This window comes from Babylonia areolata, chromosome 14 (assembly GCF_041734735.1).
Source record: "Babylonia areolata isolate BAREFJ2019XMU chromosome 14, ASM4173473v1, whole genome shotgun sequence".
Classification (NCBI taxonomy): Eukaryota; Metazoa; Mollusca; class Gastropoda; order Neogastropoda; family Buccinidae; genus Babylonia; species Babylonia areolata.
The window spans coordinates 5,363,025-5,387,568 of record NC_134889.1 but is presented as its reverse complement, the minus strand read 5'-3'; the positions used below and the strand labels follow the sequence as shown (position 1 = coordinate 5,387,568).

At 45.7% G+C, this 24,544-nt stretch overlaps 1 protein-coding gene across 2 annotated transcripts in view; it reads right to left on the bottom strand.

The window, feature by feature from the left end:
- LOC143289757 (uncharacterized) overlaps nt 1-24,544 on the bottom strand; it is a 76,563-nt gene that overhangs the window by 6,300 nt on the left and 45,719 nt on the right. The window contains exons 1-5 of one of the 2 annotated variants that reach the window (XM_076598855.1): nt 20,124-20,225; nt 15,517-15,691; nt 2,688-2,890; nt 1,251-1,408; nt 368-533 (exon numbers count right to left, since the gene is read on the bottom strand). In XM_076598855.1, the coding sequence (XP_076454970.1) occupies nt 368-533; nt 1,251-1,408; nt 2,688-2,784 (421 nt within the window). In that variant the 5' untranslated portion in view covers nt 2,785-2,890; nt 15,517-15,691; nt 20,124-20,225. Of the gene's footprint in view, nt 1-367; nt 534-1,250; nt 1,409-2,687; nt 2,891-15,516; nt 15,692-20,123; nt 20,226-24,544 lie in introns of those variants that run through there. The other variant, XM_076598856.1, reaches the window with a different exon arrangement.

The window sequence follows — 24,544 nt, the reverse complement described above, 5'->3', positions numbered from 1 at the left end:
AACAAATAGTTCAGTTTAATTCAATTTAATTTGGAGCCCCACTGGCTCTTTGTTGTAATACCACTGGTTGACTAGTTAGTTTGTTTTATTTTGTTCATATTTTTTTTAATGCTAATTGAGGAGAGACAGAAACAGCGGAAGTAGTGATGATATAAGTCTTGGGTTGGGTGGGGGAGATGACGGATTTTCGTCTAAAATCACAAATGCGGGTGGACGTTAAGGAAAAGAACGAACGAACACACACACACACACACACACACACAAACCCACTCCCATACACACACTCTTTCCACATCCTCCCCCTCCTCTCTCACACACGTCCCTCCCCACCCTCATCACCGCCCCTGACCCTGACCTTGACCCTGACCTTGAAAAGAGCCGTCCGTCATGCCGTCATCGGAACGGTCGTCAGCGCTCTGTGAGCTATCGGGGTCCCCCTCTCGCTTCATGTGGCGAAAGTAGGGCGTCCACCGCTGTCGGCCCGCGTCCTTCTTCAGGCGTTTCTCCTTGGCCCTCCGGTTCTGGAACCACACCTGGGGCACCGGCAGAAAGGATGGAATGTGGATGAACTGGTATGACTAAACAAAATGAATGGATACATGACAGACTGAGAGACAGACGGACAGACAGATAGATACATTGACAGATACATAGACATATATATATATATATTATAGTTAGGTAGATAAAAAGATAGATCGATTGAGAGATAGATAGATAGATAGATAGTGTATTAAATAAAGAAATATACCAATAAATGAATGAATGAATGAATGAATGAATAAATAAATAAATAAATAAACCAACGAATATATAACACGCACATACGAAAACAGGGCAGTGAGACAGTGACAAAAAAAAAGAAAAAAGAAAAAAAAAAAAAAGAGAGAGAGAGAGAGAGAGAGAGAGACAGACATACAAAGAGATAGAGAAACTGACAGAGACACCATGACAGAGAGAGAGAGAGAGAGGAGGGGGGGGGGAGAGAGACAGAAACAGTGAAACTGACAGAGAACGACTGAAAGAGAGTAAAAGAGAGAGAGAGAGAAAAACGCCCACCCACCCACACATCCATTCACTCAACTCACATATCCCCGTCCCAACCCCACCCCACCTCCACGCCCCCTCCCACCCCTTCCCACCACACACACCTCCCCTCCCCCCACACCCCTCCCCAGCCCCCCTCAAACCCCCCCACCACATCCATCACCCTCCTCCCTTCCCCCCCCCACCCCTCCACACACACCCACCTGCACGACCCTCATGTCCAGTCCAGTCTCCACGCTGAGCTGCTCCCTGACGTGGCGCGCGGGCTTGCTGCTCTCGTTGTAGGCTCTCTTCAGGGCCTCCAGCTGCTTGGCCGTGATCGTGGTGCGGGGCCGCTTGTTGGAGCTGTCCATCTCGTACTCTGCTCGGGCACAGGTGGGGGGGAAAGAACGACTTAACGGATGAACTAACGAACGAAATAAAGAGCACGCGCGGGACTGTCCATAATTGTTCTCTGCAGAGCACAGGTGGGGGGGGGGGGTGGGGGTGGGTGGACGAAAAACGAACGAATGATTTTTTTTTTTTTTTTAAGGGTACCGAGATAAACGCTGATATGTCCACCTCATACTCTGCACGGGCACCGTGGGGACTGGTGTGTGGGCGGGCGGGGGTGAGGGGGAGGGTAGGGGGGAATTGGGGGAAGGGGGGAGGGGGTGATGAACGTATGAATCAACAAACAAAAGAACGAAAAAAAATTTTTTTTTTTTTTTTGTTCTCCGGAGTACTGCATTGAGATACGCACAGACCTGTTCATCTCGTTCCACAAGTATGGGAGAAGGGATAACGAACGTAAGAACGAAATTCTTTTTTTATTTTATTTATTTATTTTTTTCAAGGGTACTGAGATGGATCTGTCTATCTCGTTACTCTGCACTGACACCACAGGGGTGTGGGCGGGAACGATTAACGAACGAACGAACGAACGAAATAAATTCTTTTTTTTTTCATGGCACTGAGATAAGCAATGAGTTGTGTATCTCGTTCTCTGTACAGCACAGGTTTGGGAGAACGGATAACGAACGAATCAAATAATTTTTTTTTTTTTTTACGGGGTGCTGGGGTAAGCACGAAGCTGTCCATCTCGTGCTCTACACGGGGGTATTGTGTGTGTGTGGTGGGGGGGGGGGGGGGGGGCGAGAGGGGGTGTCTAACGAACGAACCGAACAACGAAATTTTATTTTGTCCATGGTTTTGAGGAATTGACTTATCTGTCCACATCATTCTCACGCACAAGAGAGATTTTTAAAAAGTCATGAAAATCATGATTGTGGTTAAAAGATGCGACTAGCGAGAGAGAGAGAGAGAGAGAGAGAGAGAGAGAGAGAGCATGTGTGCATATTTGTGCATACGTGCTTGTCTGTCAGTGCATGCTAGTGTGTGTGTGTGTGTGTGTGTGTGTGTGTGTGTGTGTGTGTGTGTGAATTAATGCATAAATAAGACAGTTATCCAGTCCCGCCTGCCTGAGACGGTCGTTTCGTTTGACAAGTGACGGTGTTTTCGGTAAAACACGCTCATTGATTTCTGGTCTGTGCACAAAACGGCCCCTTCTGCACTCAGCCAGTCAGTCAAACCGTCATTCAGTCCGTCCGTCAGTCAGTTATTCATTCCGTCAATCACTCACTCAGCCTCTCCTTACTCACCTCTAGCCTTGGCAGCCTCAAAGTCGGCCTTGCAGACCAGCTTGTTGTCGTCCATGAGGTAGAACTCGTCTCCAGTGTTGAGCTGGCGGCTGCACATGAGGCAGCAGAAGCAGTCCAGATGGTACACCTGGTCCTGGGCGCGCCGCACGATCTCTGTGGGCGGGATTCCCTTCTCGCACCCCGCGCACTTGGTCCCGTACCGTCTGGCGTTGGTGGGGACAGACAGGTTCAGTTAGGAAAGAAGAAGAAGAAGGAGGAATAGAGATGGAGACAACGAAATGGATGGTGCTCTCTCTCTCTCTCCGGTGTGTGTGTGTGTGTGTGTGTGTGTGTGTGTGTGTGTGTGTGTGTGTGTGTGTGTGTGCGCGCGCGCGCGCGACAGAACTGATCCAGAAAGGCAGCTAACATTACAGGACAAAGGAATTCTCTCCCTCTCACCGAAAGGGTAGCAAAATTGATGATGATGGTGATGATGATAATAATGATGATGATGATAACAATGATAAGACCAAAACAAAAAAAAAAAACCTAAAAAAACCTCTCCAATGATGACAAGACAAGAAGAAAAAAGAGGCGGAGGAGGAGGAGCAGAAGAAGAAGAAGAAAAGACAAAGAAGAAAGAAGAAGAGACAGATCTCTGTGTGTGTGTGTGTGTGTGTGTGTGTGTGTGTGAAAAATCGCTATTCAATAGAACTGATCCACAAAGACACGAAACATTACAGTAGACAGGAACACCATCCCTCTCACCGTCAGCGGAGCAAATATCAATGATAATAATCATGGTGATGATGATGTGATGATGATGATGATGATAACAACAAGAACAAAAACAACAATAATAATAATAACAACAACAACCTACACCGCAACATCCACAACCCCCCACCCCTCCCCCTTAACCTCTCCCCCGTCCCCCAACCCCTCTGGAGGGTGGACTTCTGGCGAGGGTTGACAGTGATAACAGCAAGGCGAAACTTTCACACGAGGAGGAGAGGGGAAGAGAGGAGAGGAGAGGAGAGCAGGAGAGGAGAAAAACAAGAGGAACAGAACAGGATAGGAGTAGGGGTGTCGGTGGCGTAGTAGGGACGCGCGCACAAAGACCGCACGTACCGTCGTCCCCTCCGGGCCTGGGGGCAGCACGTGCAGCGCGCTCTCTCCTTTCTTTATCTCCCCCCCCCCTCACACACACCCCCCGGCCCTCCTTTACCTTGTCTGTCACTGCCATTGGGACGTGACGTGCTCTGTCATCCCTCAGACCTCATCCCGGGGTGGGTGGAGTAGAGGGATGGGGGTGGGGCGGGAGGGACGTGTGTGGGCGGATGTGAGGGAAGGGTAGGGGTGGGGGATTATGGGGGGGACCACGTGACAGAAGGGGAATAGTGGGGACTTGAGGGGGGGGGGGGGGGGGGGGTTGTTCAATTGACGGTGGGAGGAAAAAAACCCAACAAACCCAACCCAAAACAGAATCAAACTAAAAGTACACGTTAGCATGTTTTGGTTTAAACATTTTTTTTTTAATATCAAGAAACAAGGTGAAATACACCGTTCAGTTTTGAAAACTTGAGCAACAACAAACCTGTTAGCATGTGTTCAGTGACGTGACAGGGGCCGGGCGGGCGGAAGGTGGGCGGGGGTAGGGGTGATATGAGAGTATAAGTGTTAATACCGGCAATACGTGTTTTTTTTTTTTGTTTTTTTTTTATTTATCTAATTTTTTTTATATCTTTTTTAATGCAAGCAGTCTTCTTCCTTTATACGTTCAGTAAAAAAAAAAAAAAAAAGTGTGTATCTTCTTTTTTTTGTTATTATAAATGAACTGATAAAGTAAACAGATGTAGAAATCATAAAAAAAAGTTAATCAATATATAAGATAAGGAAATAATCAAACAAATAGAGAAATAAACAAAATCAAAAAGTACATGTTAGTGTGTTTACAGTGAAAGGGGTGAGGGTGGGGGGGGGGGGGAGCATATTAGTGTTATTACCGGTAGATACACGGGATTATATTTTTATGTGTGTGTTTTTTATGCAAGAAATTTCCTTCCTTTATACGTTCAGTAAACCTCTGTGCGTCTTCTTTTTTTTTCGTTATTTTAAATGAATAAATAAACAGACACATAAAATTATAAATGATTCAATCAAATAATAGATAAAGAAATAATCAAAGGAATAACTAAATCAACAAAATCAGAAAGAAAGAAACAAGTTTTCCGTCACGGACGCTGAAATATTTTGTCAGATACACACATAGATAGAACACACTGAAATGTTTAGTGTCATTAGCTGAAAAGCTCTGGTGACGTAGTAGGTATTAATCAGAACAAAATGGTGCAAAATAGATGAAATGGAACAGAAAGGATAAAAAAAACCAAAAAACAAAAAAAACACAACCCCCCCACCCCTCCCCCCTCCCGAATTGAAACAACGTAAACTAATAAGAGATTAGCGACACTCTGGCACTTTGTCATTAGCTTAAAAGTACATGTGCCAGGGGGGTAATTTGCCTTCTTTTTTTTTTCAGTCGTTCGTCTCCAAGGTTCGGACAGTACACAGAAAACGAAGTACAGACACATAGAGAGAGAGGGAGAGAGAGAGAGAGAGAGAGAGAGAGAGAGACAGAGAGAGAGAGACAGAGACAGATGGAGGCGGGTTTTGGTAGTTGTGGTGGTGGTGGTGGTGGTGGTGTGGTGGTGGTGAAGTTAGGAGAGAGAAAAAGACAATTCATGAAACCGACACAGACACGCGAACAGACCAAGGAGAGGTTCACAAGAATAGAGAAGGAAGGAAGAAAACAATGAAACAAAGACAAAGAGAGAAGAAGAAGTAAAACAAGACAAAAGAAGACGACGAAAGAGAAAGGGTTAACCGAACGTACAATCACTTTGTCTTTTCCTTTCTTCTTCTTCTTCCTTTTTTTTTGTTTTGTTTTGTTTCGTTCTTCTCTATCCCTTCCCGTTCTCTTCCCATCCATTCCTCGTAATCAAGACAAACGTCAAAGTGTCCAAACTTCTTGCCATGTAAGAAAGAAAAACCTCACGACTGGTATACCGATGGATGAGATTTCTCGAGAGCAATTGCTTCCCTAGAAATGCCTCTCTCTCTCTCTGTGTCTCTCTCTCACGCATACACATACACGCGCGCACGCTAAAACACATATATGTACGTGTGCGTGCACACACACACACACACACGCACATTCAAGCACACACACACACACACACACACGCACGTACACACACACACACACGCACGTACATACACATACGCACACACACATACGCACGCACACACACACACACGCACGCACACACACACACACACACATACGCTCACACACACACACACATACACACACACACAAAGACACACATACGCACGTACACACACACGCACGTACACACACACATATATATATACATAAACACACACGCTCACGTACACACACACACACACACACTGACCCACAGGGGAGGATCATTGTCAAAAATCACCAAACAAGAAAACTAACTCTTCAAACGCCCCCCCCCCCCCCCAACTCTCTTCCCCTCTTCCTCCTTTTCCCTTCCTCTCCTCCCACATCCCGCCCCTCTCTCCACACACACACACACACACACGCGCAAATCCCCCCACCCCCCATGCACACACACACATCCCCCCCACCCCACCCCCACACCACAAACATACACAAACCTCTATCCTTCCGCTCCCACCCACAATAAAACGAAACCCTCCATCACCACACACACACACACCTACCCACCGTCCCCCACTCCCCCCCCCCCCCACACAAGCACACACCTCCATCCTTCCGCTCCCACCCACCAACGGAACCCTCCATCTTCCCCCCCATCCCCCTCCACCCTCTCACTGTCGTTCAAAGGACAGGACTCAGCGGGGCGGAGCGGTGACAGGTGCACATCAAAGGGCGCCGCCGCAGGTATGGCAGCGGGGCCGTGGGGCGCGTCGCGTGCAGTGTCCCTGTGCCGTCAGGCCTCTGCAATCTGTCATGGTCATGGTGTGCTGGTGCCACGCGCAGTCCTGACTGTCTGTCTGTCTGTGCCACGAGCTGTCCTGTCTGTCTGTCTGTTTCTGTCTGTCTGTCTCTATGTCCGTCAGTCTGTCTCACTCTCAGCCACGCGCTGTCCTGTCTGTCTGTCTGTCTGTGCCACGAGCTGTCCTGTCTGTCTGTCTGTCTGTCTGTTTCTGTATGTCTGTCTGTCTCTATGTCCGTCTGTCTGTCTCCCTCTCTGCCACGCGCTGTCCTGTCTGTCTGTCTGTTTCTGTATGTCTGTCTGTCTCTATGTCCGTCTGTCTGTCTCTCTGCCACGCGCCGTCCTGTCTGTCTGTCTCTATGTCCGTCTGTCTGTCTGTCTCCCTCTCTGCCACGCGCAGTCCTGTCTGTCTGTCTGTCTCCCTCTCTGCCACGCGCAGTCCTGTCTGTCTGTCTCTATGTCCGTCTGTCTCTCTGTCTCCCTCTCTGCCACGCGCTGTCCTGTCTGTCTCTATGTCCGTCTGTCTGTCTGTCTCCCTCTATGTCCGTCTGTCTCTCTGTCTCCCTCTCTGCCACGCGCTGTCCTGTCTGTCTGTCTGTCTCTATGTCCGTCTGTCTGTCTGTCTCCCTCTATGTCCGTCTGTCTCTCTGTCTCCCTCTCTGCCACGCGCAGTCCTGTCTGTCTGTCTCTATGTCCGTCTGTCTCTCTGTCTCCCTCTCTGCCACGCGCTGTCCTGTCTGTCTGTCTCTATGTCCGTCTGTCTGTCTGTCTCCCTCTATGTCCGTCTGTCTGTCTGTCTCCCTCTCTGCCACGCGCTGTCCTGTCTGTCTGTCTGTCTCTATGTCCGTCTGTCTCCCTCTCTGCCACGCGCTGTCCTGTCTGTCTGTTTGTCTGTCTGTCTGTTTCTATGTCCGTCTCTCTCTCTCTCTCTCAGCCACGCGCCGTCCTGTCTGTTTGTCTCTATGTCCGTCTGTCTGTCTCTGCCACGCGCCGTCCTGTCTGTCTGTCTGTTACTGTATGTCTGTCTCTATGTCTGTCTGTCTCTCTTCTCTCTGCCATGCGCCGTCCAGTCTGTCTGTCTGTCTGTCTCCCTCTCTCTCTCTGCCATGCGCCGTCCAGTCTGTCTGTCTGTCTGTCTCCCTCTCTCTCTCTCTGCCATGCGCCATCCAGTCTGTCTGTCTGCTTGTTTCTGTCTGCCTGTCTGTCTCTCTCTCAAACATACAAATACACACACGGTAATGTTTATGCCCAGATACCACTACCAGCTTCTCAGAACACTTGAGATTCTGTGACGGGTGTTGAGACAGGGCGAAATAGTTTGACTGCTTTAACGACGATATGATACACTTCAGTTTAGGATCAAGGTTTTGTCAGTGTCTGAAGCAAGAGAGACTGACACATTTTGCTGTTTCAAAATTACCGATTTAGAGACCATGCTGTCAACATAAGAGACCGGGCCAGCAGTGAAAAAAAAAGAGCTTTCTGGATGTTTTTTTTAATATACAGACTCACACGCGCTTGCACACACAGTTCTGATTCATGCACACATGTCAATGACTGGTTTGAAAGCGCTTTGATTTGTCTTTGCACAAGAAAAAAAAAAGACAATGAAAAGATGCTGTCTGTTCCTCTGTCATATCCCACCCTTTACGGAACCATGAATTTTTTACAGCATGCTTTCTATCAACTCTCTTACAGTGTGTGTGTGTGTGTGTGTGTGTGTGTGTGTGTGTGTGTGTGTGTGTGTGTGTGTGTGTGTGTGTGTGCGCGCGCGCACACACACTTGTATGCGTGTGTGTGTGTGCGTGCGTGTGTGTGTGAGAGGGAGAGAGAGAGAGAGAGAGAGAGAGAGAGAGAGAGAATTATTCTTTATTTCCCAATGGAGAGAAAGAGAGAGAGGGAGAGAGAGAGAGAGAGAATTAATCTTTATTTTCCAAAGGAGAGAGAGACAGAGAGAGAGAGAATTAATCTTTATTTTCCAAGGAGAGAGAGAGAGAGAGAGAGAGAGAGAGAGAGAGAGAGAGAGAGAGAGAGAGAGAGAGAGAATGAATTATTCTTTATTTTCCAACGGCGGGCACGTTGGCCGATTTACATACCTGCCGTTGTTCTAAGAGACACACAAACGAATACACACATAAATGTTGTTATTCTCAATGCATGTGCAATGAGTTTTAGGATAGCGCAGCGTCAAACTGAGAGACACAACATCGCTCATATCTTTACGAAAACGAAACGAGTAACACACACACACACACACACACAGTGGGGAACATGTGTGTCAACAGATGTACAGACCAACACACAAACACACACACACACTGGCCCGTGTAGCCAGAAGCTCAGCAAACACCATCAGTAATGATTTATTGATTAGCGGATGTATTCTGTCAGCATACCACGCTTTGACTGTTGTTGGGTGCTTTCTGTCTGTCTGTCTCTCTTTCTCTCTCTCTCTCTCTCGCACACACACAGCACAGACACACACACACACACGCGCGCGCGCACACACACACAAACATGCACCGGAGACTCACACACATACTCAGGCACACTCACAAACATACAGACATGTTGTTAGTGTTGTTGTTGGCGTCCGTCTGTCTCGGGAGACAATGAAACTCTTGCGCCAAGTTCGGTCAAGTTCTCCAGGGCGCGAGCCTGGACGAAGTTCATGGAGATCCTGGGTTGCCCAGTCGTCGTATAAGACCACAGCCACGAACAACTTGACCTTAAGAGCGTCACGCCGATATGTCGTTAAACTCAACTCTACCAGTCGTCAGAATCCCCCTCTCGGCCTCACCGACGTAGTCCGAAGGAACGCAGAGCGATACATTCGGCACCAGCTTGGCTGCAGGAGCTGCCGGAAGAAAGTCAGTGCGACGTCCAACCGCCTTAGGGGCTGCAACTCCGGATTCAGGTATGCCGCAAGGCAGCGGAGGTTTGGAGTCAGGGTTTTCCTTCCCCTAGATGGACTGCCTTCCCAGGCTGACGAGCTCCATCTGCCCGAAGCATCTGGTTTTGAGGCGCCAGAGACCCGCCTTTCGCCCCTTCTCCTGTCAGTAAAAGCAGTTCTGCCGGGCTTGGAGGCTAAGCCACACGAGCAGGCCAGGAGTTGGGCTTGGTTGTCAGAGGCTATTTTGTGACGCACGCCGTATGGGAGCACTTTATAGGTGGTGGGAGCTTGTCCCCGCTACTGCCCCCGGCAGACATGTATACACACTTATACATATGCGCGCGCGCACACACACACACGCACACCATTGACACACATATTCACATGTTCCCCCCCGCCCCCCGCGTGCGCACACAGACATACAATATGGGACGGATGTCTCTGCAAGCAGAAACTAACACACAATAGCACGATTCATTATCAAAGGAAAAATAAGAACGATACATTAAAAAAAACAAAAAAACAACCACAAAAAAACAAAAACAAAACAAACAAAAAAAAACCACACCGAAAAAAAACACCCCGAATCTTTGTCTCTCAACATGACCGGGGCCGTGATATATTTCCGGTTTGAACTTCTCAAAAAGAAACTGAATATACATAAAAAAAAACCCAACTATTGTCACCGAATAGGTAATTCACATCAATTTCACTGAAAGTTAGGCATACGTGCGTACATATGTACTTACGACAAAGAAACGTCTAATTGTTTGGCTTAGAATAGCACGTGTAAAATACACTGATTTCGTTTTCAACGGACTGTTTTTCAAGTTTCCTTTTCGTTTCGTTTCGTTGTTTCTTTGTTTCTTCTTTTCTTTGGATATATGCTCTCTCTCTCTCTCTCTCTCTCTCTCTGTGTGTGTGTGTGTGTGTGTGTGTGTGTGTGTGTGTGTGTGCCCTCCTTCCCTCCGTTTTTTTTGCTGATAAATGTTGTGCGAATGCATTTCTTTTTCTTAGTTCTGAAAGACAACTCCCCCCCCCTCCTTTTTAATACTTTTCTTTATGTTTTTTCACGGGGACAAAAAAGAAAAAAAGAAAGAAAGAAAAGAAGAAAAGAAAAAGGAGCATAGTCGTTTAACTTTTTTGTTCACACAGATATTCGAGACTTTTTGGTCTTTTGGTTACGTTCGCTAAAGGCATTTCACCCCTCCCTTTCTCTCTCTCTCCCCCCCCTCCCCCACTCTCTCTCGCCCCAAGACGAAGAAGAAGAAGAAGAAGAAATGCGATCCTGGACAAGAAACTGATACAGCTCGGATCTCTTTCATCTTTTTTTCCCCCCACCCCGCGAGCCAAAGTGACACGGGTGTACCCTACACTACACTCTGGACTGCTGACAGACAATACACTGTTGTTACCGACACCGTCAACAGAGGAGGAGGAGGAGGAGGAGTAGAAGGAGGAGGAGGAGCAGGAGGAGGTGGAGGAGGGGAGGGGGAGGAGCAGGAGCAGCAGCAGCACCAGGAGGTGGAGGAGGGGAGGAGGAAGAGGAGGAGGAGGAGGAGTAGGAGGAGGTGGAGGAGGGGAGGGGGAGGAGGAGGAGCAGCAGCAGCACCAGGAGGTGGAGGAGGGGAGGAGGAGGAGGACGAGTAGGAGGAGGAGGAGGAGGTGGAGGAGGGGTGGAGGTGGAGGAGGGGAGGAGGAGGAGGAGGAGGAAACTAAAGAAAGAAAGAAAGAAGGGTGAAGGAGTAGAGGAGGAGAAAAAGATGACGATACACTGATGAAAGACACAGCAGGGGTGGGGGGTGGGGTGGAGATAATGATGATAACAATAATAATACTATTTGTATTTGTATTTCTTTTTATCACAACAGATTTCTCTGTGTGAAATTCGGGCTGCTCTCCCTACGGAGTGCGCGTCGCTGCACTACACTACATCAATTTTTTTGTTTTGGTATTTTTTCCAGCGTGCAGTTTTATTTGTTTTTCCTATTGAAGTGGATTTTTCTACAAAATTTTGCCAGGAACAACCCTTTTGTTGCCGTGGGTTCTTTTACGTGCGCTAAGTGCTTGCTGCACACGGGACCTCGGTTTATCGTCTCATCGAATGACTAAGCGTCCAGACCACCACTCAAGGTCTATTGGAGGGGGAGAAAATATCGGCGGCTGAGCCATGATTCGAACCAGCGCGCTCAGATTCTCTAGCTTCCTAGGCGGACGCGTTACCTCTAGGCCATCACTCCAACAAGAAGAAAATGACGAAGACGAAGACGAAGATGTAGTAGCAGTAATAGTAGAACAACAACTGACAACAACAATAACAGCAACAAAAACAAGAAGAAGAAAAAAACGAAGACATGAAAAAGAAGATGATGATAAAAAATACAGAAAGAAGAAGAAGAAGAAAAAAAACACCCAAAAAACAAGCAACAATCAGAAAGAAAGATGATAAAAAAAAAAAAAAAAGATTAAAGAAAAAAAAGGGCAAAGAAAGCGGAGAGGGCACAGAACAGTCTAAAAACACAAAACAAAACAAAAAATTATAAAAAAAAAAAAAAAACCAAAAAAACATGGCGGCAACATGAGAGCAGAAACAGTGACACCGTCATGGATAGAGCAACTAAAAACTGAACCTGAACGAGGAACTGGAGACAGCAGTTAGACAACTACTATTGTATTGTATCGTATCGTATTGTATTGTATTGTAGTGTAGTGTAGTGTAGTGTGGTGTAGTGTAGTGTAGTGTAGTGTAGTGTAGTGTAGTGTAGTGTAGTGTAGTGTAGTGTAGTGTGGCGCAGTGTAGTGTAGTGTAGTGTATTGTAGTGTAGTGTAGTGTAGTGTATTGTAGTGTAGTGTAGTGTTGTGTATTGTAGTGTAGTGTAGTGTAGGGTATTGTAGTGTAGTGTTGTGTATTGTAGTGTAGTGTAGTGTAGTGTAGTGTATTGTAGTGTAGTGTATTGTATTGTAGTGTAGTGTAGTGTAGTGTAGTGTAGAGTAGTGTGGTGCAGTGTAGTGTATTGTATTGTAGTGTAGTGCAGTGTAGTGTAGTGTAGTGTGGTGCAGTGTAGTGTATTGTATTGTAGTGTAGTGCAGTGTAGTGTAGTGTAGTGTGGTGCAGTGTATTGTATTGTATTGTATTGTAGTGTATTGTATTGTATTGTAGTGTAGTGTAGTGTAGTGTAGTGTAGTGCGGTGTAGTGTAGTGTAGTGTAGAGTAGTGTAGTGTAGTGTAGTGTAGAGTAGTATAGTGTATTGTATTGTATTGTAGTGTAGTGTAGTGTAGTGTAGTGTAGTGTAGTGTAGTGTAGTGTAGTGTAGTGTAGTGTAGTGTAGTGTAGTGTAGTGTAGTGTAGAGTAGTGTAGTGTCACAACAGATAACTCTGTGTGAAATTCGGGCTGCTCTCCCCAAGGACAGTGAGCTGCCACAGTGACACTGGACATGGACACCAGTATCTCAGAACTCAAGTGTCTATGCACTGGACACTTGAGACTGACACTGCACGCGCTCACGAGGGAAAGAGGGAGAGGATGGAGGTGAGTTAGGGAGAGAGGGGACAGAGAGAGGGAGGACGGAAAGAGAGAGGGAGAGAGGGACGGATATATATATATATATATATATATATATATATATATATATATATATATAAAGAGGGAGTGTAAGCCCACGATTTCTCACAATCCCACGATTTCTCTCAGTTTCTGAGAAATCATGGGACTGCGAGAAATTGTGGTCGTTCCCCTCCCACGTTTTCTCTCAAAATTGTGAGAAATCGTGGGAAGTCCCCCTTATTTTAGTATAAAAAAAAGATGAAGAAAAAAAAAGGATTTATTTTGTCATCGGAGTTGGGTTCTTGTCTTTCCCCAATGCAAATCTAAGAGAAAAATCAGAGAGATGAAAAGAAAAGAGAAAGAGGGGGGTTGGGAGGGGGGGGGGGGGAAGCCCAGTATTTCTCTCACTTTGAGAGAAATCGTGGGATTGCGAGAAGTCGCGGTTGTTCCCCTCCCACGTTTTCTCTCCATACAGAATCGTGGGGGGCGCCCGCACGATTTCTCACAATGTATGATAAATCGTGGGAAGTCCCCCTTATTTTATTTAAAAAAAAATCCTTTGTCATCGGAGATGGGTTCTTGTCTTTTCCCAATGCAAATCTAGGAGAAAAATCAAAGAGAAGAAAAGAAAAGAGAAAGAGGGGAGTAACGACAATGACGATAATGATAATGACAGTGGCGTTCTTGAAGACATCAACAGAAATGACACTGAAACACATCTGTTTATTGTATTTCACACGTGATGGATCACTGCAATAAACTGACCTCAAATTCAATATCGCAATCAATAGCAAACAACGAAATTAAGGCAATGTACATAATTCAAACGGAAATATGATAGATATAATATAACATACTATAATATGGTATGATCTAATGTAGTGTAATATAATGTAATGTATTGTATTGTCACAATGCTTTATCCTCACGTAGGGAACGTGAAAACTGGACCGAATAAAGCTGGACCAGTGAAAACTGCTACCCCACTACCACTGCTACCCCACTGCCACTGCTACCCCACTGCTACTGCTACCCCACTGCCACTGCTACCCCACTGCCACTAGAACTGCTACCCCACTGCTACTGCTACCCCACTGCCACTAGAACTGCTACCCAACTGCCACTAGAACTGCTACCCCACTGCCACTGCTACCCCACTGCCACTGCTACTACCCCACTGCCACTGCTACCCCACTGCCACTAGAACTGCTACCCCACTGCCACTGCTACCCCACTGCCACTAGAACTGCTACCCCACTGCCACTAGAACTGCTACCCCACTGCCACTGCTACCCCACTGCCACTGCTACTACCCCACTGCCACTGCTACCCCACTGCCACTAGAACTGCTACCCCACTGCCACTGCTACCCCACTGCCACTAGAACTGCTACCCCACTGCCACTGCTACCCCACTGCCACTGCTACCCCACTGCCACTAGAACTGCTACCCCACTGCCACTAGAACTGCTACCCCACTGCCACTGCTACCCCACTGCCACTGCTACCCCACTGCCACTAGAACTGCTACCCCACTGCCACTAGAACTGCTACCCCACTGCCACTGCTACCCCACTGCCACTAGAACTGCTACCCCACTGCCACTGCTACCCCACTGCCACTGCTACCCCACTGCCACTAGAACTGCTACTAGAACCGCTACCCCACTGCCGCAACAACTGCTATTCCACTGCCACTGTTTGCGTCAGTATGTTTTCTCATGTAAGATTGCACTGAAAATAGATTCTCAGTTTCATGAAGGACACTCAGAACATTAAAACATTATTCTAAAAAAACAAAGTCAAAGAAAAGAACAAATCAACCAGCCAAGTAAACACACAAAAGGAAACACACACAAACACATGCGCGCGCGCGCATACACACACACACTCACTCACTCACTAACCCACTCATTTACCCACTCATTCGCACACAAACACATTTTTAAAACCAGTACTGTGTCATCACCGCCCATGTCGTCGCTCCTATTTCTCGTTTCTTTTTCTCTCTCTCGTTTTTCTCATGCATTTGAATTGGGGAAAGACAAGAATCCAACTCCGATGACAAAGGAAAACTTTTTGATTAAAATGTGGGGGCATTTCCCAAGATTTCTCACACAAAGTGAGAGAAATCGTGGGATTGTGAGAGATCATGGGCATACAGGGAGGAACGGAGAGAGAGAGAGAGAGAGAGAGAGAGAGAGAGAGAGAGAGAGAGAGAGAGAGAGAGAGAAGCGTGTTGAAACTGTTAAAAACCGTCAGACAAGGGAAGTGGAGGGTGGGGTCGAGGTGGAATGTGGGCGTGGAAAACACACGCACACACACACACACACACACACACACAAAACACAACCCCCAAACACACACACACACACACACACCCAACAACCCCATACTCACTTGAAGAAGTCCTCCTTGCAGTAGACGCTGTCTCCCTTGGAGAAGCACTTGTCTGTGAGCTGGGCCTGGCAATCCGAGCACCTCAGACAGCGCGAGTGCCAAGACCCCTCCAGCACGCGGAGGATGAAGCGGTCATAGATGGCTTCACTGCACCCACAGCACCGGGGGATGGCCGCTGTCAGGGAGGGACAGAAGGGGTTAATGAAAATGATGATAATGATAATAACAATAACAACAACAATAGTAATACTAAAAATACTAATAATAACCACGAGAAGAGGAAGAAGAAGAAGAAGAAGAAGTGGTCATAGATGGCTTCACTGCACCCACAGCACAGGGGGATGGCCGCTGTCAGGGAGGGACAGAAGGGGTTAATGATAATAATACGAAGAAGAATGCGGAGAAGAATACGAAGAACACGAGGACGAAGACGAAGAATACGACAACGAAGACTAAGAAGAAAGGGAAGAAGAGGAAGAAGAAGGATGAGGAGAAGGAGGAGAGGAAGAAGAAGAAGAAACGAAGACGTTGACAAAGGAGACGAAGACGCAGAAGAAGAAGAAGAAGAAAGAGGACGAGGAGGAGGAGAAAAAAACGAAGATGTAGACAATGGAGACGAAGACGAAGAATATAACGACGGAGACGAAGAAGAAAGAGAAGAGGAAGAAGGAAGAGGAGGAGAAGAAGGAGGAGGAGGTGGAGGAGGAGGAGAAGGAGAAGGAGAAGAAGAATCAGAATCAGAATCGGTCATAGATGGCTTCATTACCCCCACAGCACCAGTGCATGGCCGCTGTGATGGGGGAACAGAAGGGGTTAATGATGATAATGATAATGATGATGATGATGACAGCAACAACAATAATGATAATCAGAAGGAAAAGGAGGAGGAGAAGGAGGTGCAGAAGGAGGAGGAGGAAGAAGCGGTCACAGATGGCTTCACTGCACCCACGGCACCGGGAACTGGTCACTGAAAGGGGAAGGGCACACGGAGTTAATGATAATGATGACGAGAACGATAATAATAATAATCATAATAATAACAATGATACCACTACTACTACGACTACAAATCATAATGATAATAATGAGAAGAGATGGAGGAGGAAATAGAAGAAGAAGAAGAAGAAGAAGAAGAAGAAGAAGAAAAGAAGAAAAAGAAGCGGCCATAGATGGCTTCACTACACCGACAGTACCAGGGATGGCCACTGTAACAGGGAACAGAATGGGTTAATGATGATGATGATGATAACAACAAAAACAACAATACTATATTACTAATAATAATAATAATGAGAGGAGGAAGAAAAAGAAGAAGAAGAAGAAGGAGAAGGAGGAGAAGAAGGAGGAGGAGAAGAAGAAGGAGGTGGAGAAGGAGGAGGAGGAGAAGAAGAAAGATAAGAAGAAGAAAAATCGGTCATAAATGGCTTCACTGCACCCACAGCACCGGGGAATGGCCGCTGTTAGGGACACAGGGGGTTAATGATGATGATGATCATCATCATCTAATGATGATGTTAATAATAATAATAATAATGATATTATAATAATGAGAAGAGAAGGAAGAGGAAATAGAAGAAGAAGAAGAATACGACGACGACGAAAAAGAGGAAGAAGAAAAAAAGAAGAGGAAGAAGAAGAAGCGGTCACTGATGGCTTCACTGCACTCACAGCACCGGGGGATGGCTGCTGTCAGGGAGGGACAGAAGGGGTTAATAATAATCATCATAATGATAATGATAACAACAACAATAACAACAACAACAATGATGATGATAATAATAATATTACTAATGAAAGCCTTACGGGATGCATGGTCTTTGAAGAACCGGCCTCTGATTCTCTCTGCACGCAATCACCTCTTTGATCAACACCCACCTCCTCACTCTCTTTCTCCTCTCCCTTCTCTCTCTCTGTCTCTCTCTATCATTCTCTCTCCATCCCACTCTCTCTCTCTCCCCTCCCTTTTCTTACTCTTACCCTTTTCTCTCTCCTCTCTCTCTCTCCTCCCTTTTCTTACTCCTCATCCCCCGCACCCCCCCACCCCCCTCACTCTCCTCTTTGATTTTCTCCCCCTCTCTCTTCGTATCTCTTTTCAGCCACCCCCCACCGACATAGAGCACCTTCGGAGATCAAACGTGATACGCAGACCGGGCCCATACACCATTAATTAACAGTCGCACCTAACGAGAGAACGAACGAACGAACGAACGAACGAACGAACGAATGTCTTATTCAGATACGGCCAGGGCCCCTTACTGAAGGGGAGGCTCTTTGATAAATGATTATGAGAAAATGACATGACACAATAAATCGACTATTCAAAGCAACCAAAAATAGTTAACACAAATATTCAACAACATTCACGAGGTAACTGTACGTAATCTCTTCAGTGCTTCGTGTATATACATGGCTAAGTTATACCAGTTAACGAGAGAGAGAGAGAGAGAGAGAGAGAGAGAGAGAGAGAGAGAGAGAGAGAGAGAGAGAGAGAGAGAGAACAGGACAAGACAAGACAAGACAAGACCGAATTCTTTATTTTCGAGGGTAACAGATAAGCACTGGTGTGCTTTTTTTTTTTTTTTTTTTTTACATCCAGTCCCCGCACTGAGAGAGAGAGAGAGAGAGAGAGAGAGAGAGAGAGAGAGAGAGAGAGAGAGAGAGAGACAGACAGACAGACAGACAGAGACAGAGAGAGACAGAGAGACACACATACACACACACACACACACAAGCGCGCGCGCGCACATACACACACACACACACAGAAACAGACAGACAGACAGGGACACAGACAGAGACAAAGAGGATGGAAGGAGGGTTGTGGGGAGTGAAGAGAGAGATAGATAAACAGACGGATAGAGAGCGAGAGCGAGCGAGGGAGAGACAGAGACAGAGCCGGAGAGTCAGAGAGAGAGAGAGACAGGACACAGAGAGAGAGAGAGAGAGAGAGAGAGAGAGGAGGGTTGGGTGTGCAACAAGTATAGAGGTGTTAGGCTGAGCGAGTGGAAGATAGATAGACAGATAGAAACAAACAGACAGAGGTACAGAGAGTGACAGAGACAGACGGAGAGGGAGTCGAAACTGAGACAATGAGACACTGCAGAGAGGAGTAACAGGAAATGACGATGGGCAAATAAAAATTCATACAAAAAAAAAGAAGAGAAAAGCAATCAAACAGATTGGGCAGACTGGAGCTGTAAAGGAAAATCAACAGGAGAGGAATCCACCAGGGATAAATAAAATTCATTCAAAAAAAAAAAAAAAAAAAAAAAAAAGAGAGAATAAAACAGACCGGGAAGACGGAGTGGGTGGGGGGTGGTGGTGAGGGGAGGGATGTGGGGAGGGGGGGGGATGAGGTGAGTGGGGAAAGGGTTAGAGGAAAACCATCAGGAGTGAGACCCACGAGAGACAAATAAAAAAAAACAAACAAAACAATTCATACAAATAAAAACAAAAGTTAAAAACAGACTGGGGAGACGGGTGGAGGCGATAGGGGAGATGGGGAGGGGAGCGGAGGGGTGTTGGGGGTGGGAGTGGGGGAGTGTGAGTGTAGAGGAAAACCAACAGGAGTGAGACACACGAGGGACAAATAATAATTCATACCAATAAAAATTTTAATGAAACGCAACGGGGAGACTGAGTGTGTGTGTGTGTGTGGTGTGTGTGTGTGTGTGTGTGTGGAGGGTGTGGGGGTAGGGGGTGGAGAGGAGCCAACAGGCGACTGCGCACGTTACTGATCCCAGGGGACTGGCGGGCTGCTAATCGGTGAGTCGCGGCCATCAGTAATCATGCACCAGCTGTTTCCGCACTGCTGTTGTTGCCGACACTGTGTGTGTGCTATGTGGTGTGTGTTTGTGTGTGTGTTTGTGTTATGTGGTGTGTGTGTGTGTGTGTGTGTGTGTGTGTGTGTGTGTGTTTGTGCGCGTGCGTCAATGTGTGAATACGTGTGTGTGTGTGTGTGTGTGTGTGTGTGTGTGTGTGTGTGTGTGTGCGCGTGTCTCTAACTCTTCGGACAGGGCCGACATACTCTCTAGATCTGTATCTGTAGCACGCCCGTTTAAGTTTACACTTGATCAGTATCAACTACGACGATAACAATGGTTTACTGACAAAAAAAAAGACAATAATTACAACGAAGAGAGGGGTGGAGAGAGAGAGGGGGGGGGGAGTGGGGGGGGGGAAGGATGGAGTGGAGGGAGGGAGAGAGAAAGAGAGAGGGCGCATTAACCCTAGTAAATGTACATTTAGATCATACTGATTAAATACACGTCTGTCCTCTCTCTCTCTCACTAACACAAACACACACTCTCTCTCTCTCTCTTCCTCACTGACACACTTTGTGTGTATGTGTGTGTGTGTGTGTGTATGCCTCTCAGAACACAACTCACACAAACCCAAACAATTCAACAAACACTCACCTCCTCCTCCCCCCCACACCCTCCCTTCCCGCCCACCAACAAAAAACAGTCAACAAAAAGAACTCCCAAAGCACCCCGGAACGACACCGAACGTGCATTATTGATGCTGTTTTCAGTCGTGGGCCGCAGTGCAATCCTGGCAGTTCAAGATTGTTCGACAAACAACAACTGAAGTATTGAGGTACTCACCGATGCTTTGAGAGCGCTGTGCTAAACTACTGGGTGTGTGAATTTGGACGAAAAACTGTCATTACGGCGACAAGCATGCATCTGACAGCCTCCATTACTGGGGACAAACACTGCACGTCTCGTAGTCTCGATCGTCTGCTTTTTTTCGGTTTTGTCTTTCAGGCTGACCTCCCTTGGGACGCGCCGCGCGACACGACGCCGATTTGGAAAAGTGGGTTTAATTGTTGATGTTTTTATTCGTGACAGTTGTAGTTGTTGACTTTATTTGTACTTCTTCTCGTGCGTTGTGTGTTGTTGTTGTTGTTGGTTTTTTTTTCTAACAGAGAGAGAGACAGAGAGAGACTGAGAGAGAAAGTATGTGTTTGTGTACGGTGTGTGTGTGTGTGTGTGTGTGTGTTGCGCGCGCGCGCCGCCGAAGAGATAAACGGACGGAGATCCATAAAAGCCCTTAAGACCCTTGTTATTATTATTATTATTATTGTTGTTGTTGTTATCATTATAATCTTACTATTATTATTATTACTATTATCATCATCATTATTATTGTTATTATTATCATTAGTAGTAGTAGTAGTGGTAGTATAATCTTCTTGTTCTTGTTCTTCTTCTCATTATTACTGTTGTTGTTGTTATTTTATAATCATCCTCATCATCATTACTATTACTGTTACAATTACGATTGACGGGTTGGTTGTTTGGTTAATTGGTTGATTAACTGACCGGTTGGTTAACTGGTTTAGCAATTGGCCGGTTTATTCAACCATTTATTCATTCCTTTATTTATCACGTATTGATGTATTGTTTAAACTATATTTGCTCTTTGGTATGTACAGCATTCTTACTACTGGAATAATTCATGACAACGTAATTTTATGTGATATCTTTGAGTGTTCAAACAAGCGCAATGTCTTCATTCAGTGTGTATCCTACGCTTATGCTGTGAGCTATTAATCCACGTGACAGGTTCTTCTGAGAGATAATGTAGTTCATTTGATTCAACAAGTTATTCAGAGTTCGGGGTCTACGTTCACTGAAAGTGTCGTTCTATCGCATGAGTCCTCACTGACATAGGCTGTCTGTCTATATACAGCAGTAACTGGTTGCGATCTACCATTGTTCTTTTTCAATGAACTGACATTAGTACTGTTTTTTTTTTCTTCAATAAACGCTTTATAAAGCTGATTGATTCTTCAATCGCAACTCTTGATCGATGACCTACACATGAAACATTATAGATACATATCCAAAATAAATTCAGCACACATACATAAACAACAACAACAACAACAACACACACACACACACACACACACACTCACACACACACAACACCGTCAATACAACACAACACACACACCGGCGCGCGCGCGCACACACACACACACACACGCACACACAACACAACATAACACAACACACACACACACACATAGACGCGCGCACGCACACACACACACACACACACACTCACACACACAACACAACACAACACACACACACTCACACACCACACCACACCACAGCACACCACACCACACAACACACACACACGGACACAAACACGGAATATAAATGCAACAACAACAAAAAAACAACCCAAGAAATGTACCCAGCACATTAAAAAAAACAACAACAAAACAACCCAAAAAACAAAACAAAACAAAAAAACACACAACAAGAACCAACCATCAGGCCAACAAGACATTACAGCCGAGAACCGGGTAAAGGGAGATAAGGCGGATAGGGAGGGAACAGGGGGGAGGTGAGGAGTGGGAGGAACGAAGAAGAAGGGGGGATAAAAAAAAAAGAAGAAGAAGAAATAAACTAAAATTAAAAATTAAAAAAAGGAGGAAGGCAGAGATGAAGAAGGAGAAGTGAGAAGATGATGAAGGCGGACACCCGACACCTCCTGAGGGGCTGCGGAGAGTCGCAGATGTGTCCATCTGTGAGACACACACACACCGGTCTCCGTTTGACGGAGTCGGCCGGCGTCTGGTCTCAGTTTCGTTTCTTGGAGGGTTCTAAATCACCTTCAACGGTTTGCTCCCGTTTAGTTTGATCCAGGTGCTTGTCTACCACCGACCCCCCTCCCCCTCTCCCTCTCTCCACCCCCATCTCACCTTCTCTCTCTGTCTCTGTCTCTCTCTCTGTGTCTCTCTCTCTCTCAGAGATTGGGGAGGGAAAAAGGTGGAGTGGTAGGGGGAAAGGGAAACGAGCTATTACTTGAGACTGAAAAAAAGAAGAAATTATATATATATATATATATATATGTGTGTGTGTGTGTGTGTGTGTGTGTGTGTGTGTGTGTGTGTGTCTGTGTGAGTGTGTGTGTGTATGTATATATATATATATATATATATATATATATATATTAAATATATATATATATAGAGAGAGAGATAGATATATATATATGTGTGTGTGTGTGTGTGTGTGTGTGTGTGTGTGTGTCTGTGTGAGTGTGTGTGTGTATGTATATATATATATATATTAAATATATATATATATATATATATATATATATATATATATATCAGAACGACAGGTGTATCATGAAGATCCTTCTCTTTCTGTCTCTGTGTTGTTTACCTGCGTTTGTATTTCCTTCACTATTGGGTGTGTATGTATGTATGTATGTATGAATATAACTGAAAACTGGACACCTCACCACAAGCTTGAAGGGCTCATTGGTTGATACACTGAGGATTTTATAATTTTCTGTCTGTCTGTCTGTTTCTTTGTATATGTATGTATGGTTATACATGCGTGCGTATCTTTGTGTGCATTCATACACAATCATACATGCACACACGAGAAAGGAAGAGAGAGAGGGGGAGAGAGAGAGTGAGAGAGAGAGAGGCAACTATGAAGGCAGCTATAATCTATAATTAAAACCAGCCGATCACAAAGGCCAGACTATGGCGAGTTTCCCAAATCTATGTAAATTACAGATATTAAAAAAAACCCACAAGTAATAGTCATGCAAATGGTAATAATACTAATGCTAAGCTCATGGTAATGATGATAATAATGACAACAACAACAACAACAATAATAATAATAAAGGGAACAAACAATAAAGACAACAACAACAACAAAAACCCACCAAATACAGTCACACAAACAAAAACAACAGCGCCTCAGATTGCAAGCACTGATAAACTGACAAAGACTGAGACACACAAAGCAAATCAAAGCAGATACAGACATACAGACAAACGGGAACAAACACGCAAACAATAATCCCAGTGAGCTGAAACGAAAACACACACACACTACAAGTTTCAAGTTTTAATTATCCTTTCACTCCTGTTGGGAGTATGGAGGATTACTGCAAAATAATCTTTTCGTGCCCAGAACAAACATTTCCAAATACACAACAATGTCACATAAAAGTTGACAGAAAACACAAACGTCTCTTAACTCCAAAAGTATAACTTGGCAACATTTGCAAATCTAATCATCTTACTTACAGCTAAAATGACTTTTTTGCCTCCTTTGAGCATATTACAAAAATTAAAAACCGATTTTGGAGACAAATATTTTTTTAGGAATATATCTATTTCGTAACACACACACACACACACACACACACACACACACACACAGACACACACACACCACATACACACAGAGAAAAAAACAACAACTCACAACCAAAACCGTTCTCATGACAGAAAACAAGCCAAACGGGCACTGAAACGTATATCTATCATATGTTCACTACCATGATAAATCAGGCTGGTGATAGATACACTGTCGTCGGAGACGCACCAGGCCGCGCTAAACTGCACAGCAGCAGAAGCAGCTTTCTACACACACAAAAAGGAGAGAAAAAAAAGAAAAAAAAGAAGAAGAAAAAAACGCTACCAGTATCAGTATCACTACTACACCTCAAACCCCGTTATTAATCATACCTCCTCCCCGCCCCCTCCCCTTCTCCACCCTCCCTCTGGCCATCTGTCAAGGTGAGGAGGAGGAGGAGGAGGAGGAGGAGGGGACAAAGGGACAGAACTCTGCCCGCCGCGAGCAGCATTGCCCGGGAATCTCTGGGTCTGATATAATGGGTCCGTTCCGTTTAATAGTTTTTCTCCGCTCTCTTCCGTTTAGCCCTCCGGCACACACCCTCCGCCTCCCTCCCTCCCTCCGCCCCCCCCTCCTCCCCTTTCCACCACCTCCATACTGCCTCCTTGCCCTTCCTTAACTTAACCCCGACACCTCTGCTAAAGAGAGAGAGAGAGAGAGGGGGGGGGGAGGGGGAGATATATAGATACATAGAGATAGGAGCTACAGAGAGAGGAAAGGAGAGAGAAAGATAGATGCAAAGAAAAGAGAAGGGGGATAAAGAGAGTAAGCGCAGGAGAAAGATGCAGAGAGCGAATGCTTACTGCGAATGTGAAATGTTTATTCAGATTTAGACC